This window comes from Spea bombifrons, chromosome 6, assembly GCF_027358695.1.
Source record: "Spea bombifrons isolate aSpeBom1 chromosome 6, aSpeBom1.2.pri, whole genome shotgun sequence".
Classification (NCBI taxonomy): Eukaryota; Metazoa; Chordata; class Amphibia; order Anura; family Pelobatidae; genus Spea; species Spea bombifrons.
The window spans coordinates 20,278,057-20,297,640 of record NC_071092.1 but is presented as its reverse complement, the minus strand read 5'-3'; the positions used below and the strand labels follow the sequence as shown (position 1 = coordinate 20,297,640).

The 19,584-nt window shown below is 38.0% G+C and overlaps 1 protein-coding gene across 1 annotated transcript in view; it reads right to left on the bottom strand.

Annotated features, from left to right (window-relative positions):
- Positions 1-12,755: 12,755 nt before the first annotated feature.
- Positions 12,756-19,584, bottom strand: part of MYH9 (myosin heavy chain 9) — a 30,699-nt gene continuing 23,870 nt past the window's right edge. The window contains exons 31-41 of the mRNA XM_053469043.1: positions 19,012-19,260; positions 18,565-18,777; positions 17,905-18,117; positions 17,655-17,816; positions 16,000-16,128; positions 15,808-15,896; positions 15,518-15,641; positions 14,804-15,012; positions 14,137-14,245; positions 13,878-14,050; positions 12,756-13,394 (exon numbers count right to left, since the gene is read on the bottom strand). Of these exons, the coding sequence (XP_053325018.1) occupies positions 13,280-13,394; positions 13,878-14,050; positions 14,137-14,245; positions 14,804-15,012; positions 15,518-15,641; positions 15,808-15,896; positions 16,000-16,128; positions 17,655-17,816; positions 17,905-18,117; positions 18,565-18,777; positions 19,012-19,260 (1,785 nt within the window). The 3' untranslated portion in view covers positions 12,756-13,279. The remainder of the gene's footprint in view (positions 13,395-13,877; positions 14,051-14,136; positions 14,246-14,803; positions 15,013-15,517; positions 15,642-15,807; positions 15,897-15,999; positions 16,129-17,654; positions 17,817-17,904; positions 18,118-18,564; positions 18,778-19,011; positions 19,261-19,584) is intronic.

Genomic DNA, 19,584 nt, shown 5'->3' with positions numbered 1-19,584 from the left:
GCATGCCTACTATTGCCACCAACTTCTGAAAAATAGTCGAATGAAGGGACCATTCTGCTTGAGAACATCTGTTTCTGCTGAGATCGTCTGCTAGTACATTGTTCTGACCTCTGATGTGAACCGCAAAGATAGCTTCTAGATTTTCTTGTGCCCATAGCATGATTTTGGTGCATAAAGTTTGGAGACTGGTTACTCTCGTACCTCCTTGTCTGTTTATATAGGCCACTGTTGTGGCGTTGTCTGATTGAATCTTTACCGGGTTGCCCAATATCCATGGTTAGAAGTGTGAATGTCGGCAAGAAATCTGACGACACCAGTTCAATGAGTTGAGTAAGCAAGAGCTTCTTTATTCAAGTGCGCACAGGGGAGAGTCCAGTTCGCAGACTTCTCCTCCCTTCCTTAATTTTCTAACAATATATAGGCAAAGAAGCGCAAACAGTTATTAGCATATTGTCTAGCCATCTGTTGGTATATTTACTTTGATTTGCTGACACACACGGTTTAAAGAGGTGAAGAAAAAATAGCCCCCCCCAGACATGTGCAATCTTTACTTACAGAAGGTCAAGAAAGGGACAACTTGTCCTTTGTCGTGGCGGACTCTGATTCTTTTGCAACAAGGCACTTAGAGCAAAGAAAACATACGAAAACATACCATATGTACACATTCTTCCGAGACACAAACAAGACATAAGTAAACTAAGAAATGAGGTAGACAGGTGATTGTAGTGTTATCTTATCTGCTATCAGCAGAATAAGCAATGAGGTAGAGATAATTGTGCTGACATCCAGAATCAGCAAAATTCAACTTCCACAGAAGAATACTAGAGCATTGAAGACGGCATTTAGTTCCCTTTAGTTCGAGGACAGACGTGCTTCCTGTGTTGACCACTTCCCTTGTGCTGTGTGAGATTGGAAATTAGTTGCCGAAGTACTTCCTGAGATATCAGAATATCCTTGTCTAGGTCCTCGTCGTTTCTTGACCAGTGGGACAGAACGTGCCATTGTAGAGGCCTCATTCTTGCCTGTGTCCAGGCTACCGCCAGCATGGTGGAAGTCATAAGTCCCAAAATGCTCATTACCCTTCTGATAGAGCAGAGGGGGTATGCTTGTAGATCGACGACACTTAGCCGAATGCGTTTGGCTTTGTCTTTTGGAAGAAAAAGACGTAGAGATCTTGAGTCTACACGAAACACCAGAAACTTGATCTCTGTGGTTGGATTTAAGTGTGACTTGGCCACATTCAGAAGCCAGCCGTGGTCTCTGAGCAGAGTGATCGTCACTTGAAGATCTATTAAAAGTTGTGCAGTGGATGAAGCTATTATCAGCCAGTCGTCCAGATATGGAACCACAGCTATTCCTCTCAATCTCAGTTCTGCCGCCAAAGGAGTGAGAATCTTGGTGAAGACTCTTGGAGCGGTTGATAGGCCGAAGGGTAGCGCCTTGAATTGAAAGTGATGTAAACCTTTGCTTGTATTCACTGCAAATCTTAGAAATCTTCTTGACTTTACCGCTATAGGCACGTGCAGGTAAGCATCCTGGAGGTCTAGGGAAGCCATATAATCCCCTCTCTGAATCATTTGAGTAACTGAAGAGATGGTTTCCATATGGAAGTGTTGATATGGAATATATTGGTTGACGGACTTCAGATCCAGTACGGGACGAAAAGTGCCACCCAGGAACAAGCGAGAGTAAACTCCCTGAAACAGCTGAATCTTTGGAATGTTTTCTATAACTTCCTGCTTGAGGAGTTTTGATGCTGCCCTGATTAACGCTGTATTCTTGTCCACTGATGGGTAAGAGGAGACTAGGAAACAATTGTGTGGAGGTCTGCAAAATATTATGGTGTAGCCTTCCGATATAATCTGACGGATCCATGGGTTGCTGGTAGTCTGCAACCATCTTTCCTGAAACATCTGAAGGCGACCTCCTACTTTGTCAGAACCGTCTCGCCCTATCTTGTCTAGCCGCTTTAGGGTGAAATCTGGTGTCTTTATTTTCTTTCCGAAAGGAAGACTTATGGTCTGAAATATCTCTGCCTATTGTAGGGATACCTGCGGTTCCATTTAGGCTTAACATCTTGAGGCAGTGCTTTCTTGGTGTCCGACGTTTGTTTCAAAAGTTCTTCCAGAGGAGAACCAAAAAGCTTTTTTCTCTCAAACGGTAAATCACACAGTGAAGATTTTGATGCAGAATCAGCGTTTCAGGATCTAAGCCAAACTGCTCTCCTGGCAACTGTTGAAAGCCCCATATTACGGGCAGATAGCTTGACCAAATTCATTAGAAAGCTTCAAATTTTTTAGAACTTGAGAAAGATCCTTATCTGCATCCTCCAGAACGTGGTCTTCCAATTTCTGGAGCCATAAGCCTTGAGCTCTCTCTACCACTGCTCCAGCTGATGCTGCTTTGCTTTGAAGCCCTGCTGCTTGGAAGATTCGTCTATTAGCAGTCTCTGTTCTTTTGTCCATGGTATCTTTTAAGCCGGAAACCTCTCCAATCGGCAACGTAGTTTTCTTAGACAACTGAGCGATCTGGACATCAACCTTAGGAAGCATAAGGACTGCATATCCTTCTGTTTCTCCTTTGCCAGGATATCTGCTAAACACTGCTGGCACGTCTTCCTCCTGTAGCCGTCTGGGAGAGGAGTGTTACATTCAAGGCAAGCCAAATGTTTAGACTTGCATGAAGTCTTTTTGGGAGGAGCAGAAGGCATTTTATCCTTCTCTGGAGATGAAGGGGTTAACATATTTTTTGGTGTATCAATATGAAGATCACCAAAAACCGCGTGGGGGTCAGACAACACGGCAAAACCTGTCCTGACACTCTTGTGGTCAGACAGGTTTGCATAGCATTTATAGGCAGGCAAATTTTGAATTTGACGACAAAATCGGATGATCCGAACTGCGCATGCGCTGTAGCACGGCCGGATCATCAGTGGAACGCATAGCTAGCCGGGAGTGCGTTCCACTGTACTGCCCATGCTCCTCCCCTGCCTGCTCAAATCACCGCTACAGAATCAGTCTGTAACGCGGTGCCGACGAGAACCAGCCGAGCCCCCACCCGGGAAGCGAACGGACTGCAGGACCCCCTCTGGCCGGCACATGCGTTTATAGGGTAAGGGGGGGGTGGAGCTTAACCCTTCAATCTTTTACAGTGTTTGTCCCCGGAAGAGAGCAAGCCCAAACGGTACTGCCACTATACGCCAGGAAAATAACTTCTGGGCTCACAGACTTTGCTCCAGAACTTTGTGGGTAGACCATCATAACTACCTCCAGTACACCCCACAAATTATACAGAACATGAGCATACCCCTATGCAGGCCCGGACTGGGACAAAAAATAGGCCCGGGCATTTAAGCCTGAGCAGCCCATTTTTATTTAATTTATTTATTGTTAAAGCCTGCCCTTTATGTACCATAGTTACATAGTTATATAGGCTGAAAAAAGACATGCGTCCATCAAGTTCAGCCTTTCATATATCTTAATTTGTTGCTGTTGATCCAAAAGAAGGCAAAAAAACCCGGTTTCGCTCTTTCCAATTTTGCACTAACCAGGGAAAAAAATTCCTTCTTGACCCCAAAATGGCAGTCACATTTCTCCTTGGATCAATAAGCTGTTTCCCCATAATTAAAGATTATATCCCCGAATATTGTTTTTCCAGGTATCCATCCAGTTGCAGTTTAAACGTCTGTACAGACTCTGATAAAACTACCTCTGCAGGCATCTATCCCCTCTGCACATTTCTCACTATCTAACCCCTATCTGCCCCTTCTCACTGCAGCCCCCTCCCTCACCCTACTTACCTTGTTGCCGGAGCAAGCAGCAACTGCGACCGGGCCCGCGGCAGGGCCGGATTGACTTAGGGACTGATGGAGCTGCAGCTCCAGGCCCCTACCTTAAAATAGGCCCAGTCAGGACCGGACTGACTGGGCCTATGCGGCTGCATTAACGTAGGGACCCTTAAGCCCGCCGCAACTGCGACCAGGTCCGCCAGTCTAACGGGCTGGGAAGCCCCCACCAGAACCGGCCTTAGGGGTCTGCAGCCGCACACGGCTTAAATTAAAACATCGGGTTTTTTTTTTTTTTTTTTTTACTTAACCCCTTAACGACAATCCACGTACATGTACGGGGTTGCCGTGCAACGGGTTAACGACAATGCCCGTACATGTACGGGCTGCCGTTAAACAGCTGCATCGCCGCGATCGGCGGCTTTGCAGCATCCACGGAAGCCTCCCAAGTGAGGCTGACCGTGGATCCGGGGACGGCAGCCCTCGGCAGCCCTCCCCGGAAGAAAAATGGCCGCCGCCGCACCGATCATGAAAGATCGCGGCGGCGCCCGGCTAAAACAGCTTAGGAAGCGATCTGAATCGCTTCCTAAGCATAAATGGTGTTACTGACATGCCTCGATATCGAGGCATATCAGCAACACTAGCCCCCGACCCCCGATCACCTTGTGATTGCTCCGAAGAGCAACCACAAGTGCCATCCTGTGAATGACGTTGCCGTCATTCACAGGATGGCATTAACAATAGATCTGAGTTCAGAGGGTCTATCCAGACCCTCTTGTGAACTCTCGAGCTCCTCCTGCAGGTTGAATGCAGGTACTGCATCCAACCATGCAAGGTCAATGGAGCCCAGCTCACTAATGAGTGATTAGTAAAAAAAAATAATAAAAAAAAAATTTAAAAATTTTTTAAAAAATGTTTAAAAAAATAAAAATAATATGGTAACATATAAAAATCCCCACTGTCACCAAAAAAAAAAAAAAAAAATTAATAAGCAAGTCCTAAAATTCTTTATCTTTACAAAAATTCCAGCATGGAAAGAGTTAAAATATTGGCATTACAAATGCCCATAGGGTGTCTCGTATTAAAAAATGCATGAGTGGATGGGATAAATTGAATTGGCCGGGTTCAAAGGTGTCCCAAATATGGGACATGGGGGCAGTAGGATCAGATGTCTAAATGGCCAAAAAATACACACCTCACAAAGGCGGCCTTTTACCTCCCAAATAACCCAACAAACCCATGCATGTGGGGTATCACTGCGCTCAGGAGATGTTACTGAACACATATTGGGGTGTTGTTTGACACGGACATATACCAGGAGCGATAATTTTATACCTGAAGTACAACGTGTGTGGAAAAAAATACAAAAAAATTTACTACCATAAAGTTTCACAAAGGCTGGTGGTAAAATTAGTGCATGGAAAGGGTTAAATTACCAGCATGTGAAATACCTTGGGGTGTCTAGTTTTTAAAAATATATGACTTGATGGGGTAAATTGCATTGGCCGGCTTCAAAGATACCCAAAATGGCACATGGGGGGAAGAATTACCAGATTTGGAAAAAAAGGTTTTGAAATAGCATTGGGTATTTCTTTAAATTTTTATTTTTGTTATTTTCATAGTACATACACACAAATTAAACATTTAATAGACGAGTACAACAAAAGATAAAGAAAAAATAACAGTTAAGATATTTAAATATCATCTTTAGATGTAAGTTATATAATACATCGTATAATATCTTAAAAAAAAAAAAAAAAAAAAAAAGAAGAAAAAAAAAAAAAAAAAAAAAAAAAAAAAAGAAAGAGCCGGGTATATGTGTTGATGCTTATATTACTCTTATATTATTTAGTTTAATAATCCAGTCCTCGTATATAGTTGTTTTTCTTTTCTGTTGTGGACTACTCCATTGCAAGCCTTTCTCCATCTGTAATTGGAATAACACTTGATTTCTCAATTGTAGATATAAAAATGGTTTACTTTCTTTCCAATTTCTTGCTATCACTACTTTCGTAGCTGCCAGTATATGAATAATTATTATTTTTATTTTTAATGATAATCCCGGTGGGAATATATGAAGTGAAGCCATTTCTAAAGTTTTATTAATCTTAATATTGCCTATTTTTTCTAGGAGTTCAAAGGCATACCTCCAAAGTGGCCTTACTTTTATACACGTCCACCATATATGTTTATAGTCTCCCCGTTCCTGATTACACCGCCAGCATCTGTCTAAAGAACTTGGAAACATAGATTTTATTTTTGTCGGAGTTAGATACCATTGATTAATTAATTTAAAATAATTCTCTCTAATTGTTATGGAATGTATTAAATTATAAGTATTATTTATTGCTTTATACCAATCTATTTCTGTGATTTGTTTCGTTGTATCTCTATTCCATTTTGTTATAATTGGTGTTATTGGACTCTCGTCCATTTTATTGATTATTTCAAATGATTTAGAGAGTGCTTTTTTTATTTCTTGTTTATTAAACACATTTTGGAGTTTACAATGAAGTTCCTCATCCTCTTTATATCTAGCTTGTAATATAAAGGATTTTATTCTCAGATAAGTGAATATTTCTGAGCTAGGTATATTAAACTCCCTATGTATTTGATCGAACGATTTTATGTTATCTTTAGATAGAATTTCTTTTAATTCTTCAATTCCCGCATTTTTCCAAATACTTAAATTTATATTAGAAATAATAAGCTCTATGGTATCCAATTTTGTATTATCTAAAACCTTATTAATTAAATTCAATTTTTTCTTAATCTTTTTCCATTCTTGCAGAGTATCTTTTATTATAGTATTATTTATATATTTTACCTCTAGTTTTGTCTGATATTGCCACATACTTGTGGGTAAGTTAATCTTAACCATAGATCTTTCTATTTTAAACCATGGTTGGTTGGTATTTATTCGACATTGTAAATTATATATATGTAGTAGCATACATGCATCATATACACTTTTGGCTCTAGGATAATTCAATCCACCTCTATTTATTTTTCTTGCCAAATTTTTTATACTAATTCTCATTTTTCTTCCATTATTAATAAATTTATTAAAACTAGTTTGTAGCATATAAATCCAGGAGCTTGGTATTTTTAATGGGATATGTCTAAAAAAATAGATCCATTTTGGGAGAATGTATGCGTTAATCACATTTATTCTACCTATCCAGGATAGTTCTGTGTTTCGCCATTCTTTCAAAAGGTAATTTGTTTCTTTTAATAGAGGCAAAAAATTCCTTTCAATTATATCTTCTACTTTTGATGTTATTTTTAACCCCAAATAGTTCAGGTCTTGCTGTTTCCAGCTAAATTTAAATTCTTGTTGTATTACTTGTTTAGAATGAAGTGGTATATTTATTGGAAGAATTTCCGATTTTTCTATATTCAACTTATAATTTGAAATATTTGAGTATTTCTTAATCGTTTCCATCAAGGCTCTGATCGATTTCTCAGGATCTTCTATAGTTATCAGAATATCGTCTGCATATAAGCATATTTTAAATTCTTCCTGTAAAAAGTGAAAGCCTTTTATCTCATCATTTTTACGTATAGATATTGCTAAAATCTCCATGGTCATTATGTATAGTAGAGGGGAGAGGGGGCAACCCTGTCGAGTTCCATTTGCCAAGTGGAACCAATCTGCTTTAATATTTTGGCCAATTGTCCTCGCCGTAGAATTGGAATATAAAGATTTAATTGCTGAGGTAAATAAGCCATCAATTCCGAAAGCCCTAATAGCATAAAACATAAAGTCCCAGTTTACCCGGTCGAAGGCTTTCTCGGCGTCTAACGCCAGAAGACAAAGTGATTTTTTTTGTATATTTGTTACATCAAGTATATCAATAATTCTTCTAAAATTATTATATGTTTGTCTATCCGGAATAAAGCCTATTTGATCTATATGAATTATCTCCGATATTACTTGCTTCAACCGATTTGCTAATGTTGTCGCGTAAATTTTAATATCCTCATTAATAAGAGAAATGGGTCTGTAGTTCCTTATCTCTTCAGAGTTTTTCTTAGGTTTAAGGATTGGTAATATATTTGCCCTTAAAAGCTCTTCCGGAGCTTCTCCCTTCCTACTTATTTCATTAAACATTGCTGTTAGGGCTTTAGTTATATTCTTTTTAAATATTTTATAGAATTCTCCAGAAAACCCGTCAGGACCTGGGCTTTTCTGATTTTTAAGATTTTCAATTGCCTTTATCACTTCTTTTTCCTCAATTGGTCTATTTAATTCCTTTAGTTGTTCTATAGATATCTTAGGAATAGGTATATCAGAAAAGAAAAGTTTAATTTCGTCTGGAGATATATCGTTTTTTAGATTGTAAAGAGATGCGTAATATTTATTAAATATGCTTCCGATTCCTTCTGGAGTCATGTATACCTTATTATTTTCCACTATTTTATATATTCGGTCTTTTACTTGTTTTTTTTTAAGTCTATCAGTTAGTATTTTATCGACTCTATTATTTTTGTGATACCAATACTGTTTTAATCTTTCTAAATTTTTGTTTATTTTATCTGTTTCCAACTCATTTATTCTTTTTTTAATTAAAATTATTTTATTAGATCTAATTTTGGTTGGAGATTTTTTGTTTATCCTATCTATTTCGTATAAATTTATATATAATGTAGAAAGGTCCGAGCCTCTTTTTCTGTTTTCTATGCTACCTAATTTAATTAAATGGCCTCTTATTACACTCTTGTATGCACACCACAATGTAGACCGAGATACATTTTCGTTATCATTTTCTTGGAAATATAAATTAGTATTAATTTCTAAGTTTTCTAAATGTGTTTTTTGTTTCAGTAAATTAAGGTTCAGTCTCCATTCCCTATGTGTGTTTTGGTTAGTTTTTGAATAAGTTTCCCAAATATTAGCGTTGTGATCAGACCATATTATATTTTTAATTAACACTTTCTTAACTCGATCCACAAAAAGTTTATTTCCCATAATTAGATCTATTCTTGCATATGACACATGCGGGGCTGAAAAATGTGTATATTCCTTAACACAGGGATTAAAGACTCTCCAAATATCAAAAAGTTTGTTTTTTTTAATAAAATTTGTCAGCAATCTGGCAGATCTAATTATTTCTTTCCCAGGCAATTCACCTCTTTTTAACATCTTATCCATTATAACATCTGGTATGCAATTGAAATCTCCCGCCATTATCAATCTTCCCTTAGCAAATCGTTCAACCTTGTTGAATAAATTTTCTATAAACTTTATTGAATTAATATTTGGTGCGTATAAATTAACTATAGTATGTATGTCATTTTGTATTTTACAAATTACTATTATAAATCTGGCCTCTGGGTCCATTTCTTGATATAGTATATCAACTTTTATTTTATTAGTAAATATCATGGCTACGCCTCTTTTCTTTTTCCCTAACATTGAGGCAGATAGAACTTTAGTTATAAATTTATTTTTAATTTGATTATCCATTGAATTGAGCCAATGAGTCTCTTGAAGTAGACAGATATCTATTTTTTCTTTTTTTAATAAATTAACTAATGTAAATCGCTTTTGAGGACTGTTTAATCCTTGTACGTTTAATGATAAAAAACGTACCATCTAACTTTAAATCTTATTTTCAACATCATATAAACCCGGCTAAGGCATAGAAAATTATTAATCACATTCCACACATAAAGTAAAAAAAAGTAAAGCTTACATATACAGAAGAAAATAAAACATAATATCCATATACATATAATGTAATATGGAAAATTATTTAAACACAAAAGGACATACACTATGTAGTACTGCTCCTTCACTTCGTGCTGTACATACATAGAATAAATCCAGTAGGTCCTTCCCTTTATCCTGGACCTCATAACACTGAACCACTTAGGAATCAAATCCATCTGTGGTTATCAATACTAGGGGTTTATAAATCAAGTTCGCGGGCAAGCGAGAGAGAAAAAATAAAAAAGATAAAAAAAAAAAAAAAAAAAAAACCTCTACCCTCTTGTCTTTCTTTTTCCCCTTTCTTTTCATTGTTATCTATAAACATGCTATGTACATTGCTACTTATTACATCATTTATATCATAGATTTTTGATTCCATTTTTATAAAGAAAGAGACATTTCGTCAAATTTTATATTTGGGTAGAGTATCGCAATCTCACAACTAAATTTTAGATTTATTATCTTTGTTATATGCATGCAAATTTATGTATTTTTACAATCAAAAAAAAAAAAAAAAATTCTCTATCCTCTTGCCTTTCCTTTTCCCCTTTCTTTTCATTATTTTCTATATACATGCTATATACATTGCTACTTATTACATCATTTATAGCATAGATTTTAAATTCCATTTTTATAAAGAACGAGACATTTCATCAAATACCAATCTCACAAGCAAATTTTAAATTTGTTATCTTTGTTATATATATACAAATTTACGTATTAAAAAAAAAAAAAAAAAAAAAAATAATAACAATAAGTGTAATTCCAGGTTAATATTCGGAATTTACATTCCTACCTGGATCTTGTGTCATTCTTAGTGATAGTGTAAATAGTAGTGAGAGTCATATCAATCCATTAGTGTGTAAAAAATTCTTAATAAAAAAAAAAAAAAAAAAAAAAAAAAAAAAGAAAACGAAAAATAGAGGTGTAATTATAAATGTGAAAGAGATCTAATCTCTTATATAAGTAAATGTATAATATGTGTGGCATGTAGAGTGTAATTGTAAGTGAGAATTGTAATCCCTATTAAAAAGAGTAACAAAAGAGAAACCAAGGAAACTACGTCCTTTTAGTGAAAATGTAAGATTCTTTAAAATCTAAGGTCCTGTGTACTAACAAAAAAAAAATCTTATATATAAAAAAATGTGTCGTATTATACCGTATTATGTGTAAATGTAAGTGTAATTATTTATTTGTGTCCCTAATTAATAGAGTGAGGAAAAAAAAAAAAAAAAAAAAGAAAAAAAAAAAACGTAAATATTTTATCTCATTTCAAGTGCAATATTATTTTTTTTTGGCCGGCTTCAAAGATACCCAAAATGGCACATGGGGGGAAGAATTACCAGATTTGGAAAAAATGGCTTTGAAATAGCAAAACTCTACCTGTACTTATTGCCCCATAATGTGTAGAAAAAAGCAAAAAAACATAAAAACATTGGGTATTTCTAAACTCAGGACAAATAGTAGAATCTATTTAGCAGGTTTTTTCATTCGTTTTTGCAGATGAGTAAAAGTTTTTTGTTTAAAAAGTGAGAAAAAGTAATTTTTTAACAAAAAATCCCCATATTTTATCATTTTTTTTATAGTAAATTAGATGATATGATAAAATTAATGGTATCTAAAGAAAGCCCTGTTTGTCCTGAAAAAAACAATATATAATATGTGTGGGAGCATGAAATGAGAAAGAAGAAAATCACAGCTAAACAGGAACACCGAAAAATGTTAAAATAGCCATTGTCCCACAATATACTACGAGTAATAACCCCTATTGTCCTTAAGGGGTTAAAAACTTTAACAAAAACAGCCCCCAATGTTTTAATTTAAACCCTGTGCGGCCGCACACCGGTAAGGCCGGCCCTGGTAGGGGCTTCCCGGCACCTTAGAGTGGCGGACCCAGTCGCAGTTGCGGCGGGTTTAAGGGGCAGGTGCCCCTTATGCCCTGCGTTAATGCAGCCATAGAGGCCGCATAGGCTGCAGCTCCATCAGCCCTTAAGTCAACCCGGACCTGCCACGGCCCGGCCCACCGGGCAAACGCCCGGTGTGCCCGATGGCCAGTCCAGGCCTGCCCCTATGTGTAGAGACCATTTGCTAGGGGCCAATCTTATACCAGATACAAAACATTTTCTGGGTGTCAGATTCTTGTGCATCCCTGGTGGTTGATTTAAGGCACTAATATGGCATTGTCAGGGGACCTCATAGTCTCTTAATGAGCAGGTTTTCTGTTAATATAGGCTGGAGCTCCAGAATATTTATAGGCAGATCTTCTGTTTGCTTGGGCACCCCCTTGCAATGAGAGAGGATGAAAGGACTGCCAAGCCCTGAAGGTTAGTGTCCATTGACAGGACCGTCTACTGGACTGGAAGAGAACAGGCTGCCATAGGATGGGCAATGCGTGTCCACCATGCCAATATATTCCAGATTGGGGAAGACTGAGGAATGGTCTTGGGTGAGATCCTTATGTGCCTGCAGCAAACAACTGGTGGTTATAAAACTGCAAGGGTGGCTCAGGAGAGCCTGGATTGGCCATAGTGACACTGCCAGCAGGGAATGCCTGAACTTCTATAAGCATATTCTGATTTAAGCAGCACTTCTGTTGAGCAGAGTTGCATCAGATCAGTCCTGTTGACAGTAAGGACTCTAGTACGTCTAATGGCAGCCTGAACTATTGTTGCGTATGGGCAGGAAATGTCCCTACCAGTGCAAAAACCCACACATTCTTGGTCATCTTTATGATGTTTTACAGGATGTAATGCTTCCTAAAATTACAAAAGCATTCGTCCAAAACAGAAATAAATAAGCAGTGCTGTTGCCCTCCCTCCATGGGGAGACTTTGCCGCTGACTGGCAGCTTCAATCAGTGAAATGAAAGTAGTCCCATTGTAAGGCAAAGATACCATGTGCAGGGAGATGTGTTCAGCTCCTGCAAGCCATTTACCGGGGAGGAGGGACAAATTCATATTGGGGGAAGTATGCAGAATTCTCCCATACATGTGCAAATTTGAGAACACAAATAAAAAATAAAAAGCCATGCAGCCATAGTATGCATTAAAGTTTAACCACCAGTATTCAGTATCAAAACAAAGTAACAGACATTTTTTGCAGCACTGACCAAGTTTATTTTGAAGCAAACTGAAGAAGCCCTAACTTACAGGCTGCAGGATAAAAGGCACTTAGCAGTCAAGTGTTAGGCAGAATTAAACTCCAGTAAAGTCTTTACTTTTAGCCAGGCCCTCTTTGGTTTGAATGTCCAGGACAGTTATAAAGTGGTAAAAAATATAAAGTGACAATTTATTTCAAAAATAGTCATTACAATGTGTGCACGAGCAGAGTAGCAGTTCATATATTTGGTGCAGTACAGCTACTTATCCAGTTACATTTTCATTTAGTTTGTCCCTTACATAGTTTGAGTACACAAAAAAAAAAATAAATGACAAGTGGCTGAAAAACATAAGGACAAACACATTGACAAAAGGTCATTAGTAGGTATTTTTGTCCCATGTGTGGACTGCTTTTGGGAGGGGGTACTAGAATATGACAATGCTATAAAACAGCTGTCATTCAATCATATCACTATAGAAAGTGCAAGATCATATTGCCTTTAACATTTTAGAGAAACATCCACTAGACATTTAATTCCTGTATACGGAACCACATCTGATCAATTAATGGCTCTGGTGCTTTTGGGGAAGAGGCAGTGGAACATTTGAGATAGGAAACAAAAGTTGTCCTTTAGATGTTTGCAGTATCTTGATGACTTAATGGTGAAAAAGTAGTTGCACACTAATCTGTTGATTTGCCATCACCAGAATCTGCTTTTCCATCCAAGTCTTCATCAGAAGCCTCATCAATCCCCTTTCTTGCAACACGTCTTGTGACAAATGGCACATCACCCCGCCTGTGTTAAAATATGTAGAAACATACAAAGATATGTATAAATGATTTTAAAAGGTTTTAATGTGAAGATATTAGCACTTCAAACAGATCAAAGCTGTTGTAGACACTCTGTACGTGTATATATTTTTATAGTCTACCACAATTGTGCTTTTTGCGTCTAATTCTTGATGGGATATAGAGTAAATCTTGTAGTGTATATGAAATATATCAAACCCAAAGGGAAAAAAAAAAACTTCACATAGCAAGTTTCCTGTAGAATACATCTACCCAAATTCATGTTTCTTCCAAATACCAATCACATTTATAAATCAGCGTTTTACATAGGAATTATGTGCACAAATTCTAAACATACCAGCTTAACAATACATTATAACAAAATAATAGTTCCTCCAGCAAGCAGGGTAGGCCTTATATAATGACCATCAGTGCTGGATTCAATTACTTTTTTTATTTGAAGAAACCTTTACATTATACAGACACACACCTGAGCTTGCTCTTAAGGGTATTCACTTCACGGTTCATAGCATCAGCAGTCTCAGTCGCATCTTCAAGCTCACGCTGCAGCTTGCGTCTCATAGCATTAGCACGTTGGGCCTCTTCCTCTGCTTCCTCCACCTGTCTCTTGAGCTGTTTCATACGGACATTACTCTTCTCAGCCTTTTCAGGGAAAAAAAAAAAAAGTTAAATACTAAATAAGTGAAAAGATCGTATTTCACACAGTAAATGGGGAGGACTCTGATCACCTGCTCTTTATACTGCTCAGCATTGCGTCGTTCATCTTCTACCTGCATTAGGACATCTTTTAGTCTTTTTTCTGTTCGACGCACCTGCTTGCTGGCATTTTGACGCTCTCTGTTTAAAGAACAATTGGGTTGTGAATGTGAAGGTACAAACTTTCAAGCAATATGCCGTGGTAATGCAACATATATTAGCTTCTTTTTATTTTTTACAGTTGGAAAACAGTAACATTTGATTGAGCAAAGAACAACGAGCACTCCTATTTTCAGCCACATCACTCATCAAATCATGCATGCAAATGTACTCCATTAAAAAAAAAAAAGGCACTTTAGACTGAATAAGCAGTTCATTCTTTTTCACAGGTGGGGCCACGTAACTATGCACCTAATCCTTGAAAAGTTGGGATTGTCTCAAGTATCTATCTCCATTACCATTAACTCCTAGTTCAGATTATTTCAGGTACTATAGTCTCTCTGATAGGATTATCCCGTAGTTTGTTAATTTTGCTCCTGGGATGTTTTTCATATACAAGAGAAAGATAATGTTTTAAAGTTTAAAATAAACGTAGGAAGATGAAACCCCCGTTTTCCTTGATAAGAGTTTAGTGTGGGGAGTGTGTTTACAATGTTGTACAACTACAGGAGAAGCCAAACAAATTTTTTTTAAACCTACTTAGTCTCTGAATCAAGCTGTTCTTCCAGTTGTGAGATCTTAGATTCAAGAGCTGCGATTGAAGCCTTGAACTTTGACTTGACAGTCCCTTCCAGCTCTTGTAGCTTTGTCTTCAATTCTTTATTTTGGCGATCCATTTGTTGGCGTGCATTTTCATTCTTTTGAGCACTGCTACGCTCTGCATTCAAGTCAGCATTCAGCTGGTCAATCTAAAATAAAAGGTAAGTGGTAAACTGCAAAATATCTGGACTAAAAGCAATCGTTACACTGATATTCCTTATTTGGGTATGTATTTAGAAATTAGATACTTTAGAAGGTTGAACCAAAAAAAAAAAAGCCATGTCTGCTTGACCTGGGTTCGCATTAAAATATTTTAAGTGTGCTGCATATTAGCCGTGTTTCAACTTCTAATCATACTGTCTGTGGAAAATATTGCCTTAATCACTCACGCTGATATAGACTAGTGAAATCTATGCAGGAGCAGACTTCACGAACATCGTCCTGAATCAGTGCTTTGAGCAAAGGAAGTCGCCCCAAGCATATTACTTGACCAACAATTGGCAAACAAGGTTTGTCAATGCTAATCAATATTACTGCATAGGCCACTATATTTAATGCTCAAGGAGAATTTTACTATTCATTTCATGTGAAACAGTTTACATGTACCATTCAATTTAATACTTTCAGAAAAACATAACTTTTGTTTTCAAGTACCTGAAGAGTTGCTTTCCTAAGCCGGTCATTAACCAGTTCTGTGTTGCCCTGTTCCTCCTCAAGCTCTTCCTCTAGCTGCGCAATCCGGGATTCCAGGCGCCGTTTCTCTTCAAGAGCCAGAGCACTTTAAAAAACAAAACAAAAAAAAAAAGTAGAACCTTTAATTAAAGCTAGTAAGCCAATCAAAACTGGTAGCAAAAAGGTCAATACCTTTAAAGTTGAACGTTTATTCTGATCTGCTATGTCAGCCGTCGATGTACACAAACTACAGCCCCAAACCACACACTCACCCCTTGCCACTACTGTTTGCAATTTCATCAGCAAGTTCATCTCTTTCCTGCTGAGCTTGGCGCTTCGCACGCTCAGCAGCAGCAAGTTCCTGAGAAAAATAAATATGCATTAATTCTGCAAATATATACCTTGTGGAAAGTCCATTATGAGTAGAAAAATTATAGAACAAAAATTGACCAGTCTGATGTTACCTCATGCAAGTGGATCACCTCTGCTTCCATACTCTTAAATTTCTTTTCATTTTCCTTAGCCTGAGTTAAGATGTCATCCCTGGAAGCTCTAGTGTCTTCAAGTTCTCGCTGATAATCCTTCAACTGACCCTATTAGGGGGAAATTTTGTTTTATAATATACAATATCTAATTTGGTTTTATAGTACCGAGCTAGAGAATTTGTATCCATTTATAGAGACCATAGATGACCATTTCAGTGGCTTTAAATCCTGTCTTACACAGAAGCAGCTGCTCAAAATATGCATATTTTTTGAGAAATATTGACATTCAGAGGCTCTCAAAATGAGTGCTCTGTCGAGGATGCCAAAAAAAAAGAAAATTGCAGAAGTGATGAAATGTTGTTAGGATTTGTTGCCAGATGTAGCCGCCATTACAAGCCATTTTGGTGCTACTTTGAGGCAAACTGGGAACGGACTGTGTGTAGGAGGGTACGTATTAGAGCCCTGCGCGGGACAGCTTTTTTTAATCCCGCTCCCGCAATGTGGGTGTTCCGCTCCCACCACATTTGTGGCCAATCCCGCCCGCCTCCTTAACCGATTTCCCACGCAGTCCCACAAGGCTGCCCTCGAGCTGTTCCCTCACAGCGTCTCTTCTCTTGCTCTGCCCAGGAACAAGGCAGAGTCACATGAAGTGATGTAAGTCACGTGAATCTGTTTTGTTCCTGGGTGGAGCAAGATAGGAAACATTGTAAGGGAGCAGTGAGAAGGCAGCCTTGCTGGACTGCGCAGGATTACCTGGACCCGCAGGTACAGTGCCTGACCGCCCGCAGCCCCAGCAAGACCGCCTGCAAGTTTTTTGGCAGGTCCAGTGGGAACGCCTCCCAATGCAGTCCTCTAGTACGTTTCACTGATCAGTAGAAAGGAAAAAAGCAATCCGATGGTTTTGAGTGTGATTGGTGGGTCTAAACCTGTGGGAGTTTCCTTTTTCCCCCACTCTGGCCAATCAGCATTTACAATGGCAAGGGACAAGCATTAGATATCCAGGTGCACATTTTAACTTGTCAGCAGCCACAGTTTGAGTGAGATTGACATCTTAGCAGAGGCAGAGATTGATGCTCATGCTCACCTACCATACTGCAAGGTTGAGTTTATTTTTGTGCAGAAAATGTACTAATGGGGATTGGAGAATATGTAGGGTATGCATATAGTTTATATACCACATAAAAGGACTGCATCAGACATTTACCAGTTTATTTTAGGGCAAAATATCTTTCTTCATTGGTAATTACTGGTGACAAAACTAGGCATCCCATAGCATGCTGCTGGATGCGTGTTTCCAATAGTGTAGTGCTACTGGAGGTCATTCAGTACAGTGTGGAGCCCTTCCTTAACCTTGGGATGGTGAAAGGAGAGTCCAAACGGTGCCAGGTACCCCCCCCTTGTCATATTTGCAGGGTTCACTAGCACTCATTTTCTTTAATGTAGGGTTTGACGCATCCATCTTCCTCCGCCAACTGGACATTTAACAGTACATGCAAGAATTTCATTACAAATATCTAGTGTGCTGATACAAGAGCTAGCATCCCCATTGTACATCGCAGCTGAATATGATGGCGTTGTTTAGGAATCACCTGAAAGCATAATGCTACAGCTAACACATGCATCAGCTCTAGTACCTGAAGTTTGCGCAGCTGCTTGATTGCCTCCTCTTTGTTCTTATTTGCAGTGTCTATTTGTCCTTCAAAATCCTTTAGATCCATCTCCAGCTTCTTTCTCGCAGCCACAGCAATGGAACGCTGCTTTCTTTCATCTTCAAGTTCTGCTTCCATCTCTTTCACCTAACAAAAAAAAAAACACACCATTATAGAGCAAATACACACACACACATATATACACACACACACACACACACAATTACCATCTTACCTGCCTGACCAGCTGCTTCTTTTTATCCTCACTCTGCTCATCACGCCCCTGGAGGTCTCTCTCAAATTGAGCTTTCATAGCCTGTAAGTTTACTTCCAGCCTGAGCTTGGCATCCTCTGTGGCTTGCAGCTCATCTTCAAGTTCTTCAAGCTGGGTTTTCATTTCTTCTACTTGTTGCTCTAAAGCACGCTTAGACTTTTCAAGCTCATGTACCTAATTTGACAGAAAAGATCCTTTTAAAGTTATACTTATACAAAAGAAAAAAAAAAAAAAAAAAAAGAAAAAAAAAAAAAAGCACGTTTTAAAGTTTCCTGCCGAGATGGCCAGCTGAAGGCAGTTTTGTTAGATGCTCTGGGACTTCAGCAAAACAGCTGAAATGAGTCACTTTTCAAAAGATAGATGTACAAGTAACAATTGCTTAAGTTCCTTGCCGCCCTCTTCCAATTTATACAACAAAGGGGGTTCTTTGATCATGTGTCAGAGTACACATTTTATATTTAGCACTGCTGTTTTCTTGATGTCTTATGGCAGTAAATACACTACATAATTGTGGACATTAAACCCCCCTCAAAAAAAAAAAAGAAGCCCCCACCATAGTGTAAGTGTACATGATTGATTTTTGGATTAGTTACATTTCAAAAGAAACATGTATAATCTTACACTCTTGCCAACATCATCCTTTGAGCTGACCAAGTCTTCCATCTCTGTGCGCAACTGCTTATTGAGTCTTTCTAACTCTGCCTTAAACTCAAGTGCCTCTTCAAGGGAGCGGGTCAAGGCCAATGCCTTAGTCTCTTTTTCACGAGCCTCTGCTTCTGCACGATCACGCTCTTCTGCATACTTCGCAGATATATTTTTCTCCTCTAAAAGAAGCTAAAATGAAACCCAAAAAAATTTTTTAACACAAAAGCATATACACATATGAAGGCATTGAGAAGCTTGGGTATATGAGGAAAAAAAAAAAAAAAAAAAATAAAAAAAAACAACTTCTACAACTTTACAAGACTGACAAAAATGGCATATTTAAAAAAACAGGCGCAAAATATGAGTGACGCTAAAGCAGCAGCAGTACATTGCACCCCAATTTCAAAAGGAGAAACCCCACACCTGATCAAATTTCTTCTGCTTTTTCTCCAGGTTGGAAACAGTCTGCCTCTGATGGTCAAGATCCACAGCAAGGTCATCCAACTCCTGCTGAAGCCTGGTCTTTGTTTTCTCCAGCTTGTCATAGGCTGCTGCCTTTTCCTCAAAGCGTTGATTTGCTGCTTCTAAATCTTTCTGTAGCTTCTTCTTCAATTCTTCCACACTCTCCAGTGAACCAATGCTCTCCTCCATCTTCTTCTTCATATCTGTCATCTGAGAGTACATACATATAAATAGTGGACAATGTTTACAGTCCATATCAGTTTTTAGAATCAAATATATTCACTTATTAAATTGAGTGATTGGGCACAATAAATTGATTTCTTGCTTATCACCTTTTCTTATATGCTCATAGTCAGTGCCAGTAAAGTGGTCATATTCTGTGATCACTGGATGGAGCACAAGTTACTAGTGATTGAGAAAAGGATTTAATGAAAAATACCCTTTAATTTCTTCAAAGAATGGCATTTAGATGCCTGCCAGACCTCAGAATGATGAAGTTTAATTGAAACACTGAGCCACATTCAATTAAAAAAT